This window comes from Eubalaena glacialis, chromosome 8, assembly GCF_028564815.1.
Source record: "Eubalaena glacialis isolate mEubGla1 chromosome 8, mEubGla1.1.hap2.+ XY, whole genome shotgun sequence".
NCBI lineage: Eukaryota > Metazoa > Chordata > Mammalia > Artiodactyla > Balaenidae > Eubalaena > Eubalaena glacialis.
In genome coordinates this window covers 126,842,777-126,867,457 of record NC_083723.1, presented here as the reverse complement: position 1 = coordinate 126,867,457, position 24,681 = coordinate 126,842,777, and the positions used below count along the sequence as shown (strand labels likewise).

Genomic DNA, 24,681 nt, shown 5'->3' with positions numbered 1-24,681 from the left:
AATGGTCTGAGTTTGGTCTGTCTGGAGAGCTCTATGTAAAAATGTGGGATGTAGAGTAGCCTTTAATATTTCAGAGGCTGCTGGGTCCGCTAATAAGATCACCTGTTTAGCCAGACAGCTCTGTGGGCAGCTGTCCCGGTGTTTCAGGGAAGGAGCCGAGTTCTTGTGGGAGGGTCAGGCCATGCCGCCCAGAGGCTGGGTTTCCGGGGGCTTCTGGGGGTCCCTAGACGGCGGGGAGCAGTGGGCTGGGAGCCCCTGATGGGTTTTTGAGCAGTTTTCAGGTGGTACCTAAATCGAACTAGAGGACATGCCTGTCTGGTGACTCTACTTTGGGTTTTCAAATTTTTCTTCATTAAAAAACTTACATTACAGAAGTAACACGGTAATTTTAACTAGAGATACACAGAAAAAAAAGTTTGTAACAGACCCTTCCCCCCACTCCCCAGTGGCTTCCCACCCGTTCAGATAATCCAGGGTGAGAGCCCTTCCTTCCTAGCATCCTCCACACCCACTCAAACCTGCACAAACATACCCATTTGATATGTTTTAGTTTTTGTCTTTTTGTCATTTAAAAATAATAGTGGGACTTCCCTGGTCATCTAGCGGTTAAGACTCTGCGCTCCCAATGCAGGGGGCCCGGGTTCGACCCCTGGTCAGGGAAGTAAGATCCAACATGCCGTGTGGCACGGCCAAAAAATAAAATAAAATAGTAAAATCATGCTACATATATTCCTCTGAAGAGTGTGGAAATGTTCAATGAATTTTTTTTATAATTTTTTTTTTTTTTGGCTGCTCCGTGCAGCATGTGGGATCTTGGTTCCCCAACCAGGGATCAAACCCGCATCCCCTGCAGTGGAAGCGCAGAGTCTTAACCACTGGACCGCCAGGGAAGTCCTCAATGAATTTAAATGTTAAGTTTGAATGCTCTCCTTACACTATAGACTGGATTGTTGCTCTCCCCATTCACATGCTGAAGCCCTAACCCGCTCCCACACCATGTGACCGTGTTGGATGGAGATGGGGTCTTTGAGGAGGCGATTCGGGTTAAATGAGGTCATAAGGTGGGGTCTCAATCTGACAGGACTGATGTCCTTATAAGAAGAGAAAGAGATGCCAAAGCTCTCTCTCTCTGCCATGTAAGGTCACAGAGAGAAGGTGGCCATGGGCAAACCAGGGAGCGGGTCCTCACCAGACACCGAATCAGCCGGCACCTTGATCTTGGACATCCAGCCTCCCGAACTGTGATAAAAATTTTCTACTGGTCAATCCACCAAATTTGTGGTGTTTTGTTATGGTGGCCCAAGCTAAGACGCTCACTTAATGAAAATATGTCATGGACCCCCTCCAGGTCAGTGGATGGAGATCTAGCCTGGCCAATGAGACGGTTCTCCTGTAGATGGACACGCAGGTTGTTTCCAGTTTGTTGCTACTACAGCAGCATAGGCAACAAGCCTCCTTGATTACACGTCCCCATGTCTGGTGCATGTGATTTCTGCAGGACAGACTCTCCAGAGGGCAGGGGTCAAAGAGTAGGTACATCTTCACTAGAATCCATGTCACCAGGTTACTTTCCCCAAAGGTTGCCGCATTTTATGTCCCTACTGGCCATGCATGAGATCTTTCTTGCATTTTTGCACCAGATAATATAATTGTTTAATTTCTGGTAATCTAAGACATGAAAGATGGCATTTCATTTTCGTCTTAATTTCCCTTTCAGTGGCTCCTAAGTTGTTAAGCAGATCTCCTGTGCTTCGAGTTGCTTATTTTTATCCTTTACCCATTTTCTGTTGGGTTGTTGTCTTTTACGTTATTTCCCAAGTCACTGTGTAAGGACAGGCAGCTCCATGCTGCCCACGCGTGTTCTTGGTTGGGATTTGTCTGTGGCTTTGCACACTTTGCCCCACAGACAGTATCTTTTCATGACGCCTTTGGGTGTCTCATCTTGTTCAAGAACACATCCCCCCCATTTGTCATACTAATAGTTTTCTGAATTTTCTTCCAATAGTTTGTGCTTTTATGTTTCAACATTGAGTCTGTACAGAACGCAGTTTTTGGATATGGTATGAGGTATGATCCAGCTTTCTTTTCTTCCAGCTGAAAGCAAGTCATATGTGTTAGCACCATTGATTAAACGAACCGTACTCCCCTCCCTGTTGCATTAGAAGGACACTTCATTAGCTTTTCTCAAAGATAAATTTGTCAGAAACTGAAATACAGACGTTCCCTCACACGTTCTGGACATTCAAGTATTTTTGTAGCTCTTTTAGAGCATTTGTTAAATCCTGCATTTTATGCTAGTTATTTGTGTGCTGTCCTACATCTCTACCCTGAAGGACACATTTTATCTTGTATCTCCCCACTCCCTACACCACATAGCACAATACTTTGCTCATAGTGTGTTCTCAATTTCTGTGAAATAAGAGAATAGGTGTTTGCTTGATAGGTGTGTCACTTCTTCTCCTTGGGTTCTGTGAGCTGTCTGGGGACTATTTCCACTATTTTGTGAAGCCCCTGGGAAAATGATAGAATGTCAAGGAAAAAAGAGGATTCATCACCTGTAACCTCCTGGGTATTTAATTAGATGATGTTATAAGTGTCTGTGGTATCAGGCTTGTGCTGATCAAGCCCAGGATGACATAAAAGGAGCCTATGATACCAGAGTTGGAGTTTCTAGACTTGGCAAGGCTGCCCTGTGCCCTCAGCCCTGTTCACCCAGAGCAGGCTCGCACACAGCCAGCCCCCAGCCCTGGGTCTCTAGCACCTTCCTCCTCGGTTCCCACACACTCTGCTGTTACTGGTGCTAGTGGACAGTATACAAGACACGGACAGAGGCAAAGTGGCCTGACTAAGCAAATGTTCTGGCTAAGCGAGAAAACACTGACGTTAGCATTTGGGCATATAGAAAGATTAAGTGCCATGTTATCCTCAGGGAGAGGAAATAAAACAGATGATTCAATACCCCTGAACCGATAAAAATAATAATTATCAGAGGGCATAAAGTGATGGGAGAGAATTAAAGATTACAGTGGCTTAGCACAGAATTAAGGTTAATTAACCAAACCCTGGCCATGCATGCGTTTCAATGGATCAATACAAACAAAAGCCATGATAGAATGCACCAGGAGCTGATGGTGCCAGCTAGCGGCCTGCTGGCTGCTCCCTCCCTGACCTGAATCCTCCCAGGGACCCTGAAGAGGATGGAAACGCCCCCTTTCCCACTCAGATCCCGGAGGGAAATGAATCTACTCCCCAGCGTGGGAGTGTGGTTTCCCCAGCTTCTCCGTCTACAGCTCCACCTCCTGCTCCCGGGTGTCTGGGCCACTGGACTCATTTGTCAGTTCTTCATTTCTAAACCCAGACTTGTGCCACAAAGTACCACAAACCAGGTGCTTGAACAGAGATGGATCGTCTCACAGTTCAGGAGCCAGAAGTCCAAAACCAAGGTGTTGGCAGTTGGTCCTTTCTTGGGGACCCAGGGAAAATGGGTTCCCTGCCTCTCTTAGCTTCTGGTGGGGGCTGGCGCTCCTTGGCGCTCCTTGGCTTGGAGATGTGACCTCCACAGTCTCTGCATCCATCAGCACGTGGCCCTCCCCTCTCTGGGTGTCCGTGTCTCTTCTTCCATTCCTATGAGGACATCAGTCACATTGGATTAGAACCCATCCTCACTGAATATGACCTCATCTTATCTACCTACATCTGCAAAGACCCTACTGCGTTCACAGGCACCGGGTGTGTGGACGTGAGCTTATCTTTTAGGGTGACACAATTCGATCCATGCAGGCTTTAGAGTTGGCGACCCCGGGGCCTCCCAGTTCTGTCTTGCTGATTCCATAAGGCTCAGTGCGTTTGTGTTCCCATCTTGCCCTCCTGCTGGGCGTTCTCAGCCGATGGGGGTGCTGGAGGGTGGGTAGGGAGCCCTCTGCAGCCCCTCTTCCTGTTCGCTGGCTGCTACGGTTGAGGGCCGCCCAGTTGGGGCTGGCACGTCCCGCCCCACGTAGCATGGTGGCCGGCAGCGGCCTCTCCCTCCAGATCAACAATAAACATGTTAGGGAAACAAACCCTAACATTGACCTCCACGGCCCTCATGCAATGCAACCCCCTTCCTGGCCTCCATCTGGGCATGCAGCTGAGTGCCCTGTATCCTTTGTCTCTGATCTTTGCCTTCGTTTCCGGTACCTGAGACTGCTCTCATCCAGGCTGGTTAAGACCATTTGGCAAGAATAATTTCACGAGCCTGGTATTAGACGCTGCACAAAAGTCTAAATACATAATGCATTTTGTAATTCTGTCACACTCAAAACAAGCTGTCAAAACTGTCTGGCATGACTTATCCTTAATAAATCCCTCATCCCGTTAATTGCTCCTTAGTCCACAGAATCAGAATTGTTTGAATCCACAAATCGGGAGGAACGGAGGGATAAAGGGGATGCATTTAGAGGACTGCACTGTTTCCCCAGCACAAAAGGAGCCAGGCCTGGCGGTGGGCGCCACGCAGCCCTCGGTGAGGGAGCTGGGTTGAACGCACTGCAGCTTGGCATCTGGTGGTTTCGAACGATTCTTTCCTTGGAAACTTTGGAGGGAAAGCAACGCACTGATTGTCTTTGAGAAAGATGACTGAGGTGAGAGACTGAGTTCCGTGACACTGATTGTTCTAGAAACAGTAGCTTTGGGGCCCCTCCTCGGTGCCAGAGGTGACAGGTGTCTGTCCAGGGCTGTGCGTGGCAGTGCACACGCCATGAAGGCAGGGGAAGGGTCACTCCCTCTGGCCCCCCACACTCAGAGAAAGGCTTTGGCATCACATGGACCTGATTAGCTTCCGGCTTAGCATATACACGAGTTCTGTGACCTGGAGCAAGAGACCTGCATCTCGGGGGCTGCATCTGGTGAAGTGGGATGGACAGGACAGGGACGGGGCCCCTGCGGCAGGCCTCGTGGATGGAGAGAAGGGGGTTTCACTGGGAGAGGCCCCGGGCAGCAGGCCTGGAGTACAGACAGGAGGCCACGGAGGCCACAGACATTTGCCGTGTCCACTGTGGGGCTGGCTATGTGGTGCCGGGGGGAGATGCAGGCCTAGGGCATCTGTCCCATCCCAGGCCTCCCTGAAATCACTATGTGAATTTCTTGAGGCCTCAGTTTCCTGGCCTGCAGCATGAGATACCAATTCCCACCCCATCGGGGGGTGGGGTCCTGGACCAAGGCATGTGTGCGAAGCTTCACTATTGTAGTGACTGTGGTGTCACCGCGTACAGGTAGGTAAAGGCAGGGCCTGGGTAGAAGCATCTCTACGCCCCATTGGGGACGATGCGTCTCACTCAGTGTCTGTGCATGCATGTGTGTCTACGTGTGTGCATGCGTGTGTATGTCGACAAATCTGGAAGAACTACTGTTGGGTCCTCCAAGAGAGAGGTGCTATTGGCATCCAGAGAAGGGAAGATGCTGGGGAGGTGGGAGCCATGGAGACGGGACTGCGTCACTCGGCAGGCGGGGCTGAGTGAGGATGGAACAGCTGTCACTAGCCCACCTGGGCAAAGGAGCTTGGCTCGCCAGAGTGGGGCTGGGCAAGAGTCTTCTGGAAAGACCTAGACAACTTTATTGTGGACACTGAAATTTGAATTTCATATCATTTTCCCGTGTCACAAGATATTCTTCTTTTGATTGTTTCAGCCATTTGTAAATGTAAAAACCAGTCATGGCTCACAACACAAAACAGGTGGTGGCCTGGGGGACACCGAGGCCAACATGGCCCCTGTGTGATTTCAGGTAGGGGCCCAGACCACAGGTTCTGGGAGGACAGGGAGCACCATAATTTTGTTCCCTGCTGTCTCCTCGCATCTACCCCAACACCTGGCACCTAGCAGGTGCTCAATAAACATCGGTCAAGTGATTGATTTCACCGCTTAGGTCTGTGACTCGTGCCAGACTCTCTCGGCTGTGGGTGTCTCCTTGTGCACCGTTCTCGGGGCTCCCGCACCGGGAGGGACCTTGCCCTGCCCGTTGGAACAGCCCACTCTTTCTCACATCCCAGCACCGCTCTCGGTGAGTGGAGTTTAGCGGATGCCCATGGCCTCTGTGATCGCGGAGCCCTGAGGCAAAGTCCCTGAAAGCCTCACTCCACCCACAGCCCAGGCTCCCCGGACCTGGCAGAACGATGGGCAGGGATTCTTTCCCTTTGGGAGCATTAGGGAGAGTGTTTCTTACTCCCGATTTAGAAGTGTAACCCTTTTCCAAGATCTGGGTGTTAACGAGCAGAAAGATAATGTTTATCCAAATGCACAGAGAATCAGGAAGGAAGAGATTTCATGTTACTTCTTGGGACTGTTAATTTTTAAATAGTGATAAAGAAAACTCAGCTCAAATGGAACAAAATGATCTCAGGTCCATCTCCTTTTGGAAACATTAGCAGGGGGCAAAGTGGTAACACGTGAAGGAATGAAGAGGGACGGGTGGGCGTTTCCGGGAGCTGAGAGATGCCTCCAGGCTGCGTGATAAACCCAAACTGTTCCTCCTTCCATGAGCCGCTCTCTACTTGGAGCAGGTTTCTGAGGAATCCCCAGCACACGGGCCTCGAGGGAGCCGTTCCTCTTTAGGGAAACCGCTGAGGAACTTCACCGTGACTTGGTTCGTAGTTTATTTTCATAGATGTCTCTCTATTAGCCGGATTGGGTTTCGTACCCCGACCAGAAGTATCAGCAGATAAAACCAATCACGACTTAGTTACCCCACGTTTAGGAACACGACCTGAGGAAATAATCCAACAGGAGAAAGAAAAAGCACTTCATCTACGGAAGTGCTCAGAGCGGAGTTATTCATCATGTTTTAAATGTGGGCAACCCCCTACATGTCCCAAAGCGAAGGAGCTTTGAGACGGGCCGTAGATTCTCAGAGGCGCTGCCCCCCGGATGATCACAGGGCCGGGTGCCCCCGGAAAGGCCTGTGACGGGGCCGGGGGCGGTGGGGATGCACGGTCCCACGTGGACGAAGGATGGGAAGGGCCAGGGCCTGGGTGTAGGGATGCTGAGACGGCGGGTAGATCTCCCCCCTCGCGTCTGTGTCCCGTTGTCTGAGTGAAGCAGCATCTCACTGCACGCTTAGCTTGTCGGCGGCGCGTTGACTTGGGGGGAGTCGCGGTCACTAGCGGCCCCGAACACTGACAATGAAACCAAACAAAAAAAAACGTTCTCTTGCATAAGAACAAAGCTGACTTGTTAACAGTCTCTCTGTCTTCCTTGGAGAGAGGTTGGGCGGGGTCTCAATCAGGGCCAAATGTTGTGCCCATTCTTTTGAGGCTTTAAGAGATGCGACAGAACTGGAATCCAAGAAGGCGCAGCACAGCAGACACCGACAACCCTCCCCTCTGGCCCTGAGGTGTGGCAGCCCCCCAACACTTCAAGAGTTTACCAATGACCTGCCCCCTTTGCACCTGAAGCTATAGCATGTCTGGTCACCACCCTAGGACTGACTGGCTCTTTTTTCTTTTCTTTTTTTTTTTTTTTTTTTTGGTGTGGACCATTTTTTAAAAGTCTTTACTGAATTTATTACAATATTGCTTCTGTTTTATGTTTTGGTTTTTTGGCCATGAGGCATGTGGGATCTCAGCTCCCCGACCAGGGATCGAACCCACACCCACTGCATTGGAAGGCGAAGTCTTAAGCACTGGACCATCAGGGAAGTCCCAAAACTGGGTGTTCCTGAGACAAAGGGACTTCCAAGCCAGGTGGATGTGCAGGATCTTCAATGTGGTGTTAAAGCCATTTCCAAGCTGCTTGCCTTGGGTGACCTGAGTTTGGTGCATCAGAGAAACCACTATCCCTTCTCTTCTTACCGCTTCTTACTAGAAGGGCTGTGGCCCGCGGGGCCTAGTGCAGAAGGGGTGGGTCCTTACACGGGCACCCAGCCCAGAGAGCTCCTCCTGGCACTAGGACGTCCTAGCAAATTCACACTTGGGACAGCACCCCTGCCTGGCATGGGTCTGGAGAAGAGAGGGAAGGTCAGAGATGCGTGAGAGAAAAACAATGCCATGAGAATGAGCTAAATATTTTTTAGAAAATGTTCAGCCCTGTAATATAACAGATCTGACTCTCAAGATGGGTGCCTGGGAACGGCTATGATGTCCCTCACCGTCCTCTCGGCCCCTCTCAGTTTTCTCTGTGTGTCGATGAAAGATCTCTTTCCTGGCACTGCGTCTGCTCACTCGCGATCCGCCGTCTCTCCCAGTTTAGCGCTCAGCATGGTAACAGGAGCGTGAGGTCCTCCCAGAGGTGCTACCTGAGTGCTGTTGGGTCTGAGGACGGAGGCCTCTTTCCAGGTTATCCCACACGTGTTTCTAAGGACAAGCCTCTCACTTGGTCTCTCTATATGAAATGGTCCTCCTCCAGTTTCTCCTCTTTCTAGGCAGAGCCCAGAAGCAGAAAATAGAAAAGTCAGCGCAGGTACCACCCGCTCGCCATGGCCACCCTGACCGCCATCAGCGGGATTCTAAGCAGCGCTGCTCTGTCCTGGGCACGCAGCTGCCTGAGGGTCTCGGGAACAGGCAGTCTGATGCAGCAGGTGGTAGTGACCACACTTTGAGTGCCGTGGGTCTGGATGCCCATGCTGACAGCTCTCGGATTCTGAGAGGATGGGAAGGGGAGAAAATGACAAGAGGTCCTCAGGCTAACTTTCCAAGGCACTGCCTCGGAGTCACCGGACCATCCTACTAGCCTACCGGTAAGGAGAGTGCAAAAATCAGTCTATGCTCAAGTCGGCATCACTTTTAAGGCATTTACAAACTAAAACAGTCAGCATCCATCAGAGGGAAAGTAATCATAACCCTTTACGTTTACTTGTCGCGTCAAACTCTCGAAAGATTTTCCTACCAGTTACTTGACCTGATCAGATACGTTAGAACAGGTGTTGTTTTCGTCCCAGGTTTACCGGCAAGGACTCTGGCGGAGCAAGGAGGCCAGCGTCTGGTCCAGCCCTCAGCAGGTTGTAGGTGGTGCCAGACCAGGATGGAGGCACTTGGGGGCCTGTGCCAAGTCCTGCCGCCGGCTCCGACGGGATCACAGCACCCGTGCACCAAGGCAGACCAGCATGCGTCTCGTGTCGCTCCGTGTCCCCTCGTCATGGCAGGCGCTTGAGCAGCCCCCAGTCACCTCTTGGGCTTGGGCTGCACTAGCCAGACTTCAGGTGGGGGCTCCATGGTCTGGGACTGTATTAGGATCTCGGGCGGCTTAAACAGCAGAAACGTGCTGTCTCCCAGCCCTGGAGGCTGGAAGTCCCAGATCCAGGTGAGGGCAGGGCCAGATCCTCCTGAGGCCTCTCTCCTTGGCGTGTAGACACTGTCTTCTCCCCGTGTCCTCACGTGGCCATCCCTCTGTGTGTGTCTGTGTCCCGATCTCTTCTTATAAGGACCAGTCAAATGGGATGAGGGCCTACCCATACAACCTCATTTTACCTTCATCGCCTCTTTAAAGGCCCCATCGCCAAATAAGGTCACATCCTGAGGTCCTGGGGGTTAGGGCGTCACCTAGGAATTTGGGGAGTGGCCGCACCTGGTCGCTTGGTGGAGGGCAGCAGTGTGTACTGACTAGAGCAGCTGGCTTCCAACGCTGGCTCTGCCAGGTGGTGCTCAGGTAAGTCGCTCCTGTCTGAGCCTCAGTCTCCCCACCTGAAAAGTGGGGGGTTTACTGTGGGATCTCCAAGGTCTTCCCGGCCGCTGTGTCTGCGTTGCTGTGTCCTCAGGTGCAAGACCTGGAGGGCGTGGAGAGCAATGACCTTGCAGCATCACGGTCGGTCGGGGAAGGAAGTCCCTGGGGCCTGGGGGTCCTCACCCAGGAAAGGGGGTTAAAAACGCTGGCCCCTTCCCTCTCAAAACCATTGTTTCAGGAGAGAATAAGCTAAGCTATATCCCCAAACAGATTTTTAACAAATATTCCAGAGATTCTGCCATAGCTCACGTGGGCGGGAGCTCCCCTTTTGAACCTGCCCTTGGGATGTAGGGCATCTTTGAATCTAAATGGGTTTAAGTTCTGATGCCCCCATAGTAAGTGTGCCTTCATCCAGTGACCGTCAGGAGACGGTCCTCAGCCTCCCGGACGTGACTGAACTCTCTTATCCCCCAGTGAGAAAGACAGGGGGTGTGCTGTGCTCGGATCTCATAAAAAGAGGAGGAGGGACACTCACAAGTGCACACATGGACACACTCACACATGGACACATATGCACATGGACACACACACGGACACACATGCATACACGCCTACATGCACACATAGATACACATGGACACACAGGCACACGTGCATACAGACACACATGCAAACACGGACACACACGTACATGCACACACACATTCATTACACACTCATAGAGGTGCACTTAGAATGTTTCTGGGGGAAGGAGAGCTGGGCTTTAGGGTCTGGGGGAGCATCAGCCTTACTTTTTATTCTATTCTTTTGTTCCTTCTGGATTAAAAAAATCAAGTGAATGTGTAACTTTTTCTATTTAAAAATGTCTTTAAAGAAAGAGGGACTTCCCTGGCAGTGGTTAAAAGACTCTTGGCTTCCACTGCAGGGGGCGTGGGTTCAATCCTGGTCAGGGAACTAAGATCCTGAATGCCCATGGCGTGGCCAAAAAAAAAAAAAAGAGAGAGTGCCTTCTTTGCAGCCAGCGGGAACTGGTGTGTGCACTTGTGTTTCCACAACTGTGGAGACGGAACACCCGGAGCTTCTTAACTTATCCCATTCTTTCGTCCTTTTCCTCTGAGACCTCTAAGGTTTTCCAGGGAAGTCTCACCATTTGCCCACAAGTACACAGATGATGAAACTGGGAAATGCCACAACAGGTTCCCCAAACGTGACTTTTCGCCTCTTCTATTCTGAGAAAGTGTTTTGCAGAGGTGGTTAGAAAGGGATAACTGTTGTGTTTTCAGTAGCAAGATGGTGAAAGACACGCAGATGGGGGGGACAGAAATTGTCAAATAAGGACACAGATATTGTATTGATGTGATCTTTATATTATCATCAACTAGGATTTATTGACTCTCTTCCAGGCAGTCTTTTTCGAGTATTTCTTTTCATTTTTATTCAGAATCACGGAAGAGTCCCCTTTAAAAAGTCCGAATTAGAGAGATATGTTTGTCTGACACGGAGGTGGAGTTGAATAAATATTGTTGAGCGAATGAACAAATTCACATCACCTCTATTACTGTTGCAGTCTTACGGCCTTTGCCCTTTTAAGCACTGTCACTTTCTTCTATTACTTTCTTTTTTAATCTGCAAAATCCTTCCGGGGTAAGCCAGCAGAGGTCAAAGCTCAGAAACAGCATGAAAAGGTCGTTCTAAATCCTCGCTTAGAGTGATTTTTAACAAAGGTTGAAAAATTGTAACATTTTTCACGTGGTTAACTGTATTCAGTTCACCTAAAATGTTTGAAAATTAGTTTTTTTAAAGACTAATAGAATAGTTTTTAAGATGAGAAATCTAATGGCAGTGCCAATTTTGTATTTAATAATGAAAAGAAAGTATGTTTTTTTAACTTTAGGAAAAAGTCAAATTGACTTAGATGACCCCCATTTGGAGTTCATTAATGATGATCCATCATGCGATTTTTCTATACTTTCAAGTTTTCTATACTGTTAAGTTGAAAACAGGCTCCAGAATAAGAAAATGTGATTGAAACTTTAATAGTTTTGAATTCTGGGGAAAATTTCCCCCCAAATCACGTTGTTCTTATTTTATTATTTCTATTTTTCTCACAACCTGAGAGTATACTTTATGTAGACATAATATCTCCACGAATAAGAATAGGAAACACTTGCAAAATACTTCATTTCAAATAATAAGAATGCCTTTTTCCAGTATTCAGATTAAAGGGGGCAGAATTTTGAGGTTACTTTCATAAATTTACTGTGTCATTTGTGGTAAATTGTGCTGCAATCTTTGTATTTTTGCCCCCAAGGTTTTATTGATTGCACAAATTCACCTGTTTTAACATCGAATTTATGGAAAAACTAATATTAATTCTGTTGTTTGGCTCTCTGAACAAAGGCTACTTAAAATCTCTCTTATTGATGAAGTCCAAATGGGATTCATTTTTTCTGATATACAGAACACTGGAAAATGTATCAACCTTTATTATTCCTCATCGAAATGAGCTTCTTTAGGTTTCTAATTATATTGTTTAATAAAACTGAACAGTCAATGCTATTTGCATATTATATGAAGAAGTGTCACACAACAAACTCATAGCAGTCAATTTACGTAAAAGCTAATTATAGATCTCATCAACTTAGAAGAGTTTCTGAATTCTTGCTTTCCCTGCTGTAGCCTAGAGCAAAGAAGGTTTGAATTTTCACTTCTAAATATTGACTTTTAACTAATATCAGAAGTGATTTCAGTATTTTTATGGATGAAAAGTTAGTGATTAAACTAGATGTAACATTTGATGTAACGCAATTAAAATGTTTACATTAACTAAACCTCTAGAAAGAAAATCTTTGCAACAATGTGAAACTAACTATCAGTCACTAAGCAGGTTAAGTACTGGTTTCCTATCTGAGGGACACTCCAAAATTGTCAGACTGTTATGAAAAAGACAGTGTACACAAGGACAGTTTCCACACCAGACTGTGCACTGTAACATAATTGTGATAGCTATCAAGCAAGAAATTTGCTACAAGATTAACAGAGACACAGTAATGAACGAACGTGGGAGGCACCCTGTAATTGACTGTTATTGAAGTGTTGTCAGAGTGCTCTGGAAGAGATCCCTAACTCCAGTTTTCTCAAGAAACCAAAGCCAAAACTTTCAACTACCTTTTTCCGTTTTCAAGTTGGGATCTGAGTACCTCCTCCCACTCCCATGTCATTGCTCACACAATAAGCACATGGTCAGAAGAGGCCTAAAGGAAAAATAAATAAATAAACACAACATATACTAAGTATGATTTAGAGTTGTAGCTAGATTCCAAAATGGCAAAAGTTAGGATTTACTTTGATGAGGGTGTGCTAAGATAGCAATGAAATTGTAACAGATCGTTTTTGTACTTATAACGTATACCAAATGAGTCTGTGTGTAAAAGTAATGGCTGATAAGAAAACCGTGCCAGTGAATCGGTTTTCTCCTGATACAATGATGGCGGCCTTTTTCATTCATATTTTAATGAGGTTAGTATCTCTGAGACCCTCCTTCCAGGGTGGAGGAAATGCTCCCCTAAGATTACAATAGGAGTTGCTTTATTGACAAGTACTATTCAGAATCTTCATAGTATAGGAAGAAAGACTTAGTTTTATTCCACTTGTCTCAATACTTATTGCACTCTTATAATCAAAACACTTTGAGGGGAGAAAAAGGCTCAATTATTCCCTGAACAGTCTTTAAGTTTAGTGAATGTAGTTCAGCTAAGTGGAATCATTTTAAACCCGAATCATGTGCATTTTAATAAGTGTATAAATAGCTGCCATGCATAAGCATCTTTTTCTTTAAAATGTTCTCACAAAATCGGATGCTTTGATTGGCATTTTAGGTCAGTTTTTAAAAAATATTTCTGTAAAACGAACACTACTAGTCTCATGTTGCGTGTTTTCCTTTCTTGCTTTCAGTGAAGATTGTAACGTGGCATTTTCTGAGCTCTCTGCCTGTAACATTTCCTACTCTTTCTACTAAAGAACTTTTACTCAAAAGAGCCAGCAATTACATCAAAAAGCCAGTTAGCCTTCAAAGATGTATGAAATCAGCAAGATTCACGTGTTGATCCCTAGGTATAACATATTTGCGTTAAAATAGGCACAATACTACTATATTCAAATATGTAAAATTCCACTTTCAAAACAAGGAAAACAATCCCGTTTGGTGGAAAGTTATCATGTGGCGACTGTTTTTTAAAAAGCGTCAACGCAGGAAATAAATAATACAGCTCTCAAAAGTAAGTTGTGGAAGGTCTCGCATATTGACATCCTGATTTGCTCAAATCTCATACACTCAGGATTTTTGCACGCAGCTCAGAACGTCAGGTCAGTTTTAAAAAAAAAAAAACAGTTTCGAGAGTGGTCTCATCTCAACGGGAAATACTGTGGTGTGTAAGGACGGCATCCAGGGTTCCAAAAGCGCCCTACCAATGCTCAGACCCTCTCCATTCAGTGATAGCATCGCCCCTCGGTGTTTACAGTTTGATTGGGGAAGGAGAGGGTTAGGGAGGGGGAGAGAGAGAATGGATTCTTGATTACAGTTAGATTTTTTTAAATGAAAGAGCCAACTCTTCACTTTGAGGTTAAAATGTTGCTTTGTGGACCTGCAGAAAGTGCTACGAGCCTATTCATATGGACCAGACAAGGAAATATACTAAAGCACACGCAGGGCAGGAAAAAAGCCATAATCATTCTGTTAATGATCTGCTTGGTAAATTGTCATTTAAGAATTTACCTCTGTTTTCTAGCTTTTACGTCCCAATACATATTTAATCTTTCGTTTCTGAAACAGATTTTCAATTTATTTGTTAACCTATGTTTTTGGTTTTATTTACAACTTACGATGCTTCAGTGGCACCATTAAAGGTGTAAATAAAAACGTAACTTGTGTTTTGACTGTGCGCTTTGAGCTACTTTCTTTAGGGTCTTTTGACCGTAGACATTTAAAAAAATTAAAACACTCAGTTTTTTAACTTGATATTTTAGCGAATAAAGAATGCTGCGGTACACTCCAGTTTAATGAACGACTTAATTGCAGAGTTGACGGCATGGGCCTTGAAAGCAGTTCGTAATCAATCTCAAATGGAGTTTTGCGGGCAGAAGGAGGGATATTTTATCACGGCGCACGTGGTGGTGGTAATGGAAAGTTCATTAGTGCCGTTTTTCTTTGGCTCTTTCCTTTTCTACAGAGTTCGTTCCTTGCCGAGCCTGGGGGGTGACGGGAGAGATGCTGGAGTGGTTTTGGCTGGAAGCAGGGTTAAGCGCAGAGGCGCGCCGCACGGCCCGCCCCGAGCCCCGCGGCCAGATGGCAGGGAGGGGCGCGGGGAGCCTTTGTGCGCCCGGAGCGCGCATGTGAATGCCGCGCGGTCGCCGGCACCGGAAGGGTTCACACTGCGTCTGAAAGGGGACAATGGAGGCTGGATATATCAACATCGGCGAAATCGAGTTCATTTGTGATTCAGCCCCTTTCACCATGGTTGTCATGCAAACTTCCTACTTTGATCAGCAGAGGGTGGAGAGGGAGAAAGCCCGCAGAGGCCGGGGCGGCGGCGCGTCCGCGGCGCCCTTGGCGGGTCCCCGCCCCCTTCCGGAAGGAGCCGCGGGGACGCAGCATCCTGCACCTTGACCTGTCTAGACGGCCCCCGAGTTTTTGTCCCGGTTACCAAGGCCGAGGGGTGCTCTTTGACCCCCGCGCGGGGCGGAGGTGGTGGCCAAAGGGTCCTCCGAATCCTCGCTGGATTCCGGAGGGAGAGGGGCGCGCGGAGACGGGCACCAGCTGTTCCAAAGACAGCGCAGCCGCGCCTGCGGGACGGGCGATTGGGTCAGCCCGGCTTTTCCCTGCCCCGCGGCCGCCGCCCCTGCCCCCGGGCCCGAGCGGCCGCCGAGGGGCCACGGCGCGCAGGGCCGCGGCTGCGGAGCGCGAGGCCCGGCCTTCGCCCAGCTCGGGATGCGCTGGAGGAGAGACCCGAGCGCTCTCTCTGGCTCTGTCTGTCTGTCTGTCTGTCTCTTGCAAGTAGATAGATAATAACAGCCATTACCTGTGTTTAATGCCTTATTCTGCATGTTCCATGACTTTCCAAAATTATCACCTGTAGAAGTATAGTTTCTAGCTTGAATAGAAGTTTTTTCTTCTGTCCGCTTTCGAACACAGGCACTTTTTAAAAACCAGAATGTAGGCTAACCCCTTAAATTATGTAAATAATAGAACTGTGCACATGTTGTATCAGGGCAGGAATACTGTTTGGGGGATGGGGTGTGCTACCACGTGCATTCCGGGGAAGGTCTTTTAAATCATATCAACGTTAAGACGAGTTTCCTCCCTTTTTTGGCTTTTCTCCACAGGTTCCCTTAGCCCAGTCGGAGACATTCCTCACAGACCTCTTGGATAAAGTGTGTGAGCGAATGAATGACTACAAGCTCGAAGAAGACCCCGTGACTAAGGAGAAGACTTTCAAGAGATTTGCTCCAAGGAAAGGAGACAAAATATACAAAGAATTTTAAAATTCTATTTTTATTCTGATGCTTACAGACATTTGAAATTCGCGGTAAGCTATCTTCTTCGCAGAGGAATTCCGTACTCCATGCACATGTTTTGGTACCTTTTTTTTTTTTTTTTTTTTTTTGCTGTTTGTTTGGGTTTTTGTTGAGTTTCAAGACATGCCCATTAAAATGTTATCTATTAGCTTTGCTGTCCTGCTGCTTTCTCAGTGTTAACCGAGCACTTAGTGACTTGCCTTTTGAGACACCTAGGGACTGTGGTATTTCATCTCCGTGGAGACAGTTAAGTGATATTTTCCAGAAAGTGCGTTACAAATCCCAGTGACTTGGAGGCACAGTTTGCATGTTGCTTTGCTCCTGGGGACGGTTGGGAAGAGGACTTAGTCCATCCCCGTGCCCGGGCAGGTCTCTTACAAGTTCCCACGTCAGGAATCAGGGATTGTGGTTCCGAGGTTAAAATCCAAATTAAAATGAATGTCGTTTTCAAATATTTATAGCCACATGATGGAGGGAGAGTGACACACATCACTTTTTTTTCCCCAAGGCTTCACAGAAGAGAGAGAATTTTTTTTTTCCTGAGTTCATTCAAGTATTTTAGCACAAACTCAGTTAAACAAAGGCTTAGTATGATAGTTGGCTTTATGCCACATTGCCTCCCATCATAATGTTTATTTCACGTGAATGCTGGCCTCTGGCTCTCTAGAATGTGCCTGGCAAAATATACAGCAAGAGATTTCACTTTACTTAATGCTATTGAGTCAGACCAAGTGATGGGAAAGCCTGTTTGAGAAATGTCTTTGGTTCACACGTTGGCCAAAACGTCAGACATGCTGAACCCCTGGTATAAGGGCTGCACCTGACTTTTGAAGATTTCATTTTAATTAAAAAGTCAAGGCAATAATTCAGGGCTAAAAGTACTGTAGAATGGGAATCGCAGTGAGGAAGTGTGTTTGTATCTCACAGGTCTTCCCTAAACATGTAATAGTGGAATTTAAATACTTTTAAATGCCATTTAAAAAATTTTAGCTTCTCCCTGAATGAACTCGGGAAATGAGTTACTAGTCTCCAGTGAACACTCTTTACCATCACAGTTCCTAAGCGTGTGCTTCTCCAACGCAGACACACGCTCCAGTCAGAATTTAAGATTTTTGGGTGCGTGGGTACATTTGAGCTCCCTCTTCTCTGAAATGTCAGATTTGGGGTGGGAGGAAGCGAAGTGAAATTATGGCTGGATCTCTTCAGTGGTGTGAAGAGACACTTTCCTGGGTAACTGAAAAGCCCCGTTATCCCGAGTGCAATTGAAGATGCACTTGTGTTTCGATTGCTGAGAAAGCTTATTTTCACACTTCAGACCCTGTTTTAAAACCACAAAATGGAGTATTACGTTAAATCTAAAGGAAACTGGTTTAACCATTTCAAGGAGCCGTGTTCTCTAAAGTTTCAAAACAAACAAACAAACAAACAAAAATGAAGACTTTCAGCTCCGTAAATAGGAACTCCATCCCTCCTGTTCCTTTCCATTCCAGTTTGAGGAAGAGGAACAAATACAAAGAACCATTTTCCTGCCTCACCCTTGTCTTTCAACACGACTAATCAGTTAGCCAAGTCTCAGGAAAATGATGCAATTAGCATTCTGGGAAGAGGGTTAATCCAATGCAGTGATGTCTTAAACCAAAAGGGCTAATAAAAATGGACCACCTTGGTAACATGATTTTATATTTTTAGCTAATAAAACTGTGACAAGTCCTTCCTAACAAGATGTCCTGTGAGTGCATATCTATCCACATATGTTGTTATTCTGTTTCTACAGTGTGAAACTAGAATGGAAGAGTACGAGGATGAAATATTCTCACTTATCGCCCAGGAGGCACACTACCTCGCTGACAAGCTGTGCAGTGAAAAATCAGGTACTGTGTCTGATGTAGCATGCGCCCTCTCCCTGGCCCACCCCTCTCTTGAGCTCAGCACTGCAGCATCTTTTTTTTTTTTCAAACCAAGCCTCGCTGTCTCCCTGCCACTGACGGGGTCTCCACTGAATCAGAAACGACGCCATGTGAGAGAAAGCAAACAAACAAACCTCAGGGCTATGAGGCCTTGCTGGCTGCACTTCTTCTCCTCGACATTTTAAATGAATTTTAAAATGCTTGATTTCCAATTGGGAAGGACCACAATTGCACGAATCCAAGAATCCAAAGCGTTTCTCTTTTTAAACTTTTAGAGCTGGGTTCTCCATCCTGGACCAGGGAAGGAGAATCCCTTTATGACTTGTGTACTTACCTCCACCAACAGAAAGTGGGATCTTTCTTTAGGAAGAAATCTCAAACGTTTTTCTGTTTGTTTATTTGGTGCTGGATTTTTTTTCAAGTTCCTTTCCCAGCATACCTACTTCTTAAAAATTTTTTTCTGGTAGAGGGTGGAAAATAATACTTGATTCGTATTCTTAAACACACACATGCATACGTACAATAAGAAGCTAGAAAACACTGCCAGAAGTTTCTTTTCTATATACAGAGTTGAAACACAGGACCACCCTGACCCGACCCTCCATTTGGTTGAACACACACCTTTTAGTCTGTATCATGTTGATCCTTTTAAAATACATTTACAAGAATGTAGTACAAGTGGTACATTCTTTTCAGATATCTTTGAAAAAATGAATGTGATATATGAAGACACTGATTGAAAGCTGGGGGAAATACTTTGATGCAATTATGGAAGCTTGAGATGTTTAGCATTCGGCAATTGTTTATAATAAAGTATAATATACCTGCAGCCATAGGATCAAATTTAGTGCTGAAGCCCTTAAAATAACAGTTACTGCGATTAGAAGATAAATATTTGTCATCCAAAGTTACTGAACAAGAAAGTAACAAATTTCCATGAACATGATGACGTTTTCTTACTCTGAGTAGATAATGGGGTTGTTCTCTGTTTAAAAGCCAGTTTAGTTGGGAATCTGAAGAAGAGTACGGTGAAATGATGTAGTCAGGATATAGCCAGGAATTCAAGAGCTTTTTCCATTGATTTTGATATGTACTGTTGTAACTTGTTAAATTCACGTAAATAAGTGCATAGTCACAATTTCCCAGAGAAATTATTTTGGAAGGTTTTCAAGCTATTCAGAGGTGAATGTGTGCGTTAAGATGTAAGCAAAAATGTAACGATGTTGAGAATATTTGTTTTCCTATTTTTTCCTCATAAAGGATTTGGGCTTGTCATAATCATCTATGGTAAATGCAAATCATTTGCTGTATGAACACCTGCTCAAATATTACAAAAGTCTCAAGAAAGTTTCACCAACTCTTTATGGCAGTAGTTGCCTCAGATAATAAGATTCTGAGGAAAGACTCTGTTCCCAAGTGCTGCAATTTGGCTTAATTTCGATAATATTAACTATCTCTTTTCATTCCTTCTGCATATTTATAATTAGAAATAAAAATTAATATTATCCTAAAGAAAATACAAGCATAAAGCATAAACTTAGGATATGTGCAATATTACTAGTGTAAAATAAAACATGATCAAATAATTCTTAATAGCATCGATTTAAAAAAAACTGATTAAGTGCTTACACTGTAAACATAAGTATCAGTGCCCCAGAACTATTGAGAACACAAGGTAACCACTCCAAAGAGTAAACCACCACATGGCTGCTACATAGTAAAGTAGAGTGAGTTTTTTCAGGTTGTTTCTCTGTGAAACATACTTATGTATGTTCTAAACCACTTATAAATTAAAAACTAGGAATACAGTAATCCTAAAAAGAGATAAGAATCCCTGCCCTCCTAAACCCCCCCTATTATTGAAGTAAGTAAACCACATGACAAGATAAAGAGTTTTTCAAACTTAAAAATTATTGCCAGGAAAAAATTAAAGTGACACAGCAATGAGAATAATTCCAATTAATGACTGCAGCAACAAAGATGTAATACGTTTTAACATATTGGGATGCTTTCGGAAATTTGTGTAAAAGGTGAGACTCTCGTATTGTAGAAAAAGTCCAGAAGCTTTTAAACATAATCTAATACAAGTACAGTAAGTTTCCTACGATAGCATGACATTCACCCTCTGTTTTGTAAAGGTGATGCTTTATTTTGTGCTGTTGTACCACAGTTTTGCTATGATCCCTCTGCATGATTTAAATGATGTTTTAAAAATATGACTCTGTGTGTGTGTGTGTGTGTGTGTGTGTGTGTGTGTGTGTTTATTGGAGGCTATGAAAACTACATTAACCAGTAACTCTGTATCTAGTATAGACTATGAGCAGACACTGTACTGAGAGCTCGTAAAATGTCCACATTGCTTTTAGGGAGATAAATAATCTTTTCAAAGATAGATATTTCTAGGACTAGAGGTTTGAGTGGAAGTTTAGTCCCTTTATATGCTTTATATGCACCTTATATGTGTATGTGTGAATTTTGCTTTTTTCTATTTCATGTAGACCTTTTCACTTTATTTTTAACAATTATATGGGAGCAGATGAGGGCACATTCACAGACTTTAACATTTCAGCTGTAGAGGTATAATTGACCTAGAAAATTGTAAGGTATTTAAAGTGTACATCCTGGTGATTTGATATGTGTGTACATTGTGAAAGGATTCCCCCCATCTAGTTAATTAACACATGTATGATTCTTTAAAATATTAATATTCTAAGGCTCACCCCCTACACAAAATAAATGGGAATAATGGAGGAAACATATCTTATGTTAAACTTAAAATGACTGTGTTTGGCTTTAAAGATAACAAAGTGAGATTTTCATAAACATGTGTCATCCTTGCAACGAATGAAAAACGTCTCAGTGAAAGACTATGGGTCTGCAGATGGGTCTGCAGATGCCACTATAGCTTTATTCACTGGATAGAAGAAAAGTTATCAAATACACCGTGTTTGGGGGGCATGAGACAGTAATAGTGGTAGCAGGTTATTTCTCTTTTTCTTTCCCAGGCATGAAATAAAAGTGAGTTCATTAGATTTTCCTGGTTGAATGTTTTGTGGCACATGACTCAGGCTTTTCCAGATTGTCGTTTTAATGTCTTGAAGTAAAAATGGTATTTTAAAATCTTAATAATATATAAGGTCATGATTAAAAAGATAGCTATACTCCACTCAAGGTAGAACATGTCACTCTAGATTATGGATAAATGGATACTCTGGTCTGTGGAGGTTTTCATTAGGTAGAGTGAGGGTATAAACACAAATACATAAATATATTTTGTATACATATCACTTCTGCTTTGATATCAAATCTTAACATTTAAAAACATCAGACTGATGAGAATTTGTGACACGATCATTTTGAATGCCACAGATGGAATAAGGTCTCAGATATCCAGAAATGTTTAGCCTACATTTAAAGTAAAAGCATTTTGACCTTTTTGTATAGATTTCCAAGCACTAACGGGGGTGTTAAATTCTAATATTCAAAATAATTACTTTCAAGGCTAATAAATCATACAAAATAATACGAAGGCTGGCCTATTTCCTATTTTAAATAAATAACGTAGCTAAAATAAACCGTAGCCCAGTCTAAAGAGAGCTGGCATTAATTGCTGCCAGTTGGAAATGTACTGTGTATCCAAGCGTCATTGCCTCTCTGCTCCTTGGATTAAACGCCCAGCGCACTGATTCCCTGTCTCGAGTATTCCTTAAATACTCCCATGACCACGGGCAAGATGATACAACCCCTGGGCTTTGTTTCAGAATACTCCAGGAAAAAATACTGGAGATGGGACAGGAATAGCAGTGGCTGACCAAGCTGCAGGGGAGTAGATTACATTCTTCTTTCTACTCTTGTGTGTATTTGAAAATGACCATAAGAAAGTTTTAAAAAAAAAATGTGCTTCCACAAGCATGTGCTTTTGCAGAAAGTAAATTATGACTTATGGGCTGGTGTTAAATGTGATAGTGATGCCATCTAACTTTTTTTTCCCAGGTCTGTGTGAAACTTCTGCTAATCACACTGAACTCTAGGAACGACGGTGCTACTAGTTAGAGGAGAGACAAGTCACAGCCCCCAAGGTCAATGTCTGCATTTCTGTCTTCATGTTTCTTCATGAGAAGAAACTTTACGTCTCTTGTTCGTACTGCATTGTCTCATGTTTGATATTTTATTGAAAATCTCTTGTTTGGCATCATGACGAGCCCCAATTCTTTCTATAGGTGAAGCTGAGGAGTGCATGAAACTAATTACCTTTGTAGATTTTGATACAAACAGGCTTGGCAGGAAAGCATTTAACTCAGTAATAGGAAAAAAGTGAAGACATTTCATAAATGAAATAAGGATTTAATAACCTGTACTGTGTATTTCATGCACATATACAAGTATAGTGTTCTGTTTGATAAAAATTTGATTTGATTTCATAAATACTTGATTAGTCATGAAATTAAGAAAACATATTGCTGCAAATTCCAGGTTAATTTTTCTGGGCTGTATGGCTATCACTGAAAGAAGCGAACTCACTTTATATCAGGAATGAAATTTAAATTTCTAGAAACCTTAAGTTTAAAAACTTTTTAATTTCTAAAATTTAATTAAATGCGTAAAAAACAGTGAGTACTTTTACAGGGAACAATAACTATATTGGCCTTTCTGATGCATACATCCTGAATTCAAATGATTTAGAAAGTTGATTTATTATTCATGTATTTATTATCATGTAGTCTTAAAGGATGATACCAATGGCCACGTTTTGTTTTGCTGCAAACTCTCCTGTCGTGCCTTTGTTTCTTAAAGAATTTCACCTAACATTTAGCGTGTAGATTTTACTACTAACCAACCTATCATTCTTTCTATGGATGTTTTTGTAGGTGTGGAGATGGAAGGAGAGGTGGGAACTTATGGAAAATTGCCTTTTGACCACGTTAATAACGAGTGTAGTAATAATCTCAGTCTTGGAGATTTCATTGTCTCTGTTAAGTTTACATTCATTGGAATATAACTTTAATCATTTAAAAGGTCAGGACCTATTTTACACTTGTTTTAAAGAAGAAGTTCTCATTGTTGTCTCTGAGAGTTTACTAGGTAGGATGCTTATACTTTGTTATGTGGATTACTATTTGCTAAGAATAAGCCAAGACCAATGAATCCATTTCACTGAGGAGTGGAGAGTGGAATAGAGCAAAGTCCCCAAAGCAAAAACTATTTGCCATATGTTACCTGATGGCCTAGAAAGCACATTACTTAAGCCACTCAACTGACTCGTCAGGAGGAAACAATTCTTACATTTAGAAAAATTTGCCAAAATGAAGAGAAAGAGGTTTCCATTCTTCTCCTTTTCCCACCTCAACTCTTATTAAAAGTTAGATTTTTAAAGTTAACTTCATTTATTTGGGAAAACTGAGAAGGTTTGTGATTTTTTGATATGTCTGTAGCTGGCTAAGTAGTATAGATCCTACATATTATAACCCAACGAGGCTGCACTGCATACAACTGATAAAAAATGGAAATAGGATTTAAGAATAATTAGCATCATTTTTCAGTAGGGTAGTAAAATTGTGACTTAAAACATAGTCCCTATAACTTTAGTAAACTTAGCTATTTAAGTTTAATTTAGCATTTCAAAAAATGAGTCATAAACATTTTCCTAACTTAGGCTTCCTTGGTAAATGCACTCAACTGTTTCTTCACGGGAACATGTAGAGACACTGGCACAAAGTTCCCTCGAAAACCATAACATTTGTGATTGTAGAAGTGTTGGCTGCGGTCCTTCCATACCCTCAATGGTAAATCTGACAAATTCTCACATCTAGACAGTACTAATGCTAATCGTAGAATTTAAGAGATTTTGGGCTTTTGTTTCCCACCTAAAGGACCGTGGGGAGGTGTGCCTTCCCTCCACTGATGGCTGTTTCTCATGGGTACTGAGGCTTCTGCTTTGACTGGAGAGAACCAAACATCTTGCCTCTGATGGGGAATATCTTAAGGTTTTGCTAAATAGGGCTTTTCCATTTTTTCTTACTTCCCAGTAAAAATAATCTTGTCTCTTGCAAGATTTTCAATATCTCATGACTTAGATAATTGTTTTCTTTCCAGATCGAACTTGTTAAACGCATGTACATGTTTGTAGTTACTGAGTAACACTACATTTGAGTGAGCCACTGCATTTCTTATGGCTGCGATGACTCTTCAGTTTCCCTCTGGGTGTGGTGAGGCTGTGCTGCTTTTAAATGAACAATAATGAGAGAGTAGCTGACTGCTGGCTTTGCCAGGCCTCCAAACACATTCCTGCCTTTTAATGACTTTTATTGACCAAAAACAAAGCAAAAGCAAAAAGCCAGAAAAAAAAAAAAAAAAAGGAAGAAAAAGAAACAAAACAACACCTAGGGTGTGACAGAAAAGTTTCTTAGAGCCCATGGAAAGCACCTAATTCTGGGTCAGAAGAGAATCTCGGAGAAAAGGTAGGGAGAGATTTATAATGCTTATTAAAATAATGTGGAGAGAAGACGTGTTTCAGGTGGATGATTTCAAATCGTACTTTTATGAGATGGTTTTTTTGGGTCTCCATGGAAGAC

General features: G+C 43.9%; 1 protein-coding gene across 1 annotated transcript in view; it reads left to right on the top strand.

Annotated features, from left to right (window-relative positions):
* The window catches only part of CNPY1 (canopy FGF signaling regulator 1), a 37,602-nt gene extending 15,462 nt beyond the window's left edge, over positions 1 to 22,140 (top strand). The window contains 4 exon segments of the mRNA XM_061198215.1: positions 16,011 to 16,164; positions 16,167 to 16,213; positions 17,977 to 18,073; positions 22,103 to 22,140. Of these exon segments, the coding sequence (XP_061054198.1) occupies positions 16,011 to 16,164; positions 16,167 to 16,213; positions 17,977 to 18,073; positions 22,103 to 22,140 (336 nt within the window).
* Positions 22,141 to 24,681: the final 2,541 nt, after the last annotated feature.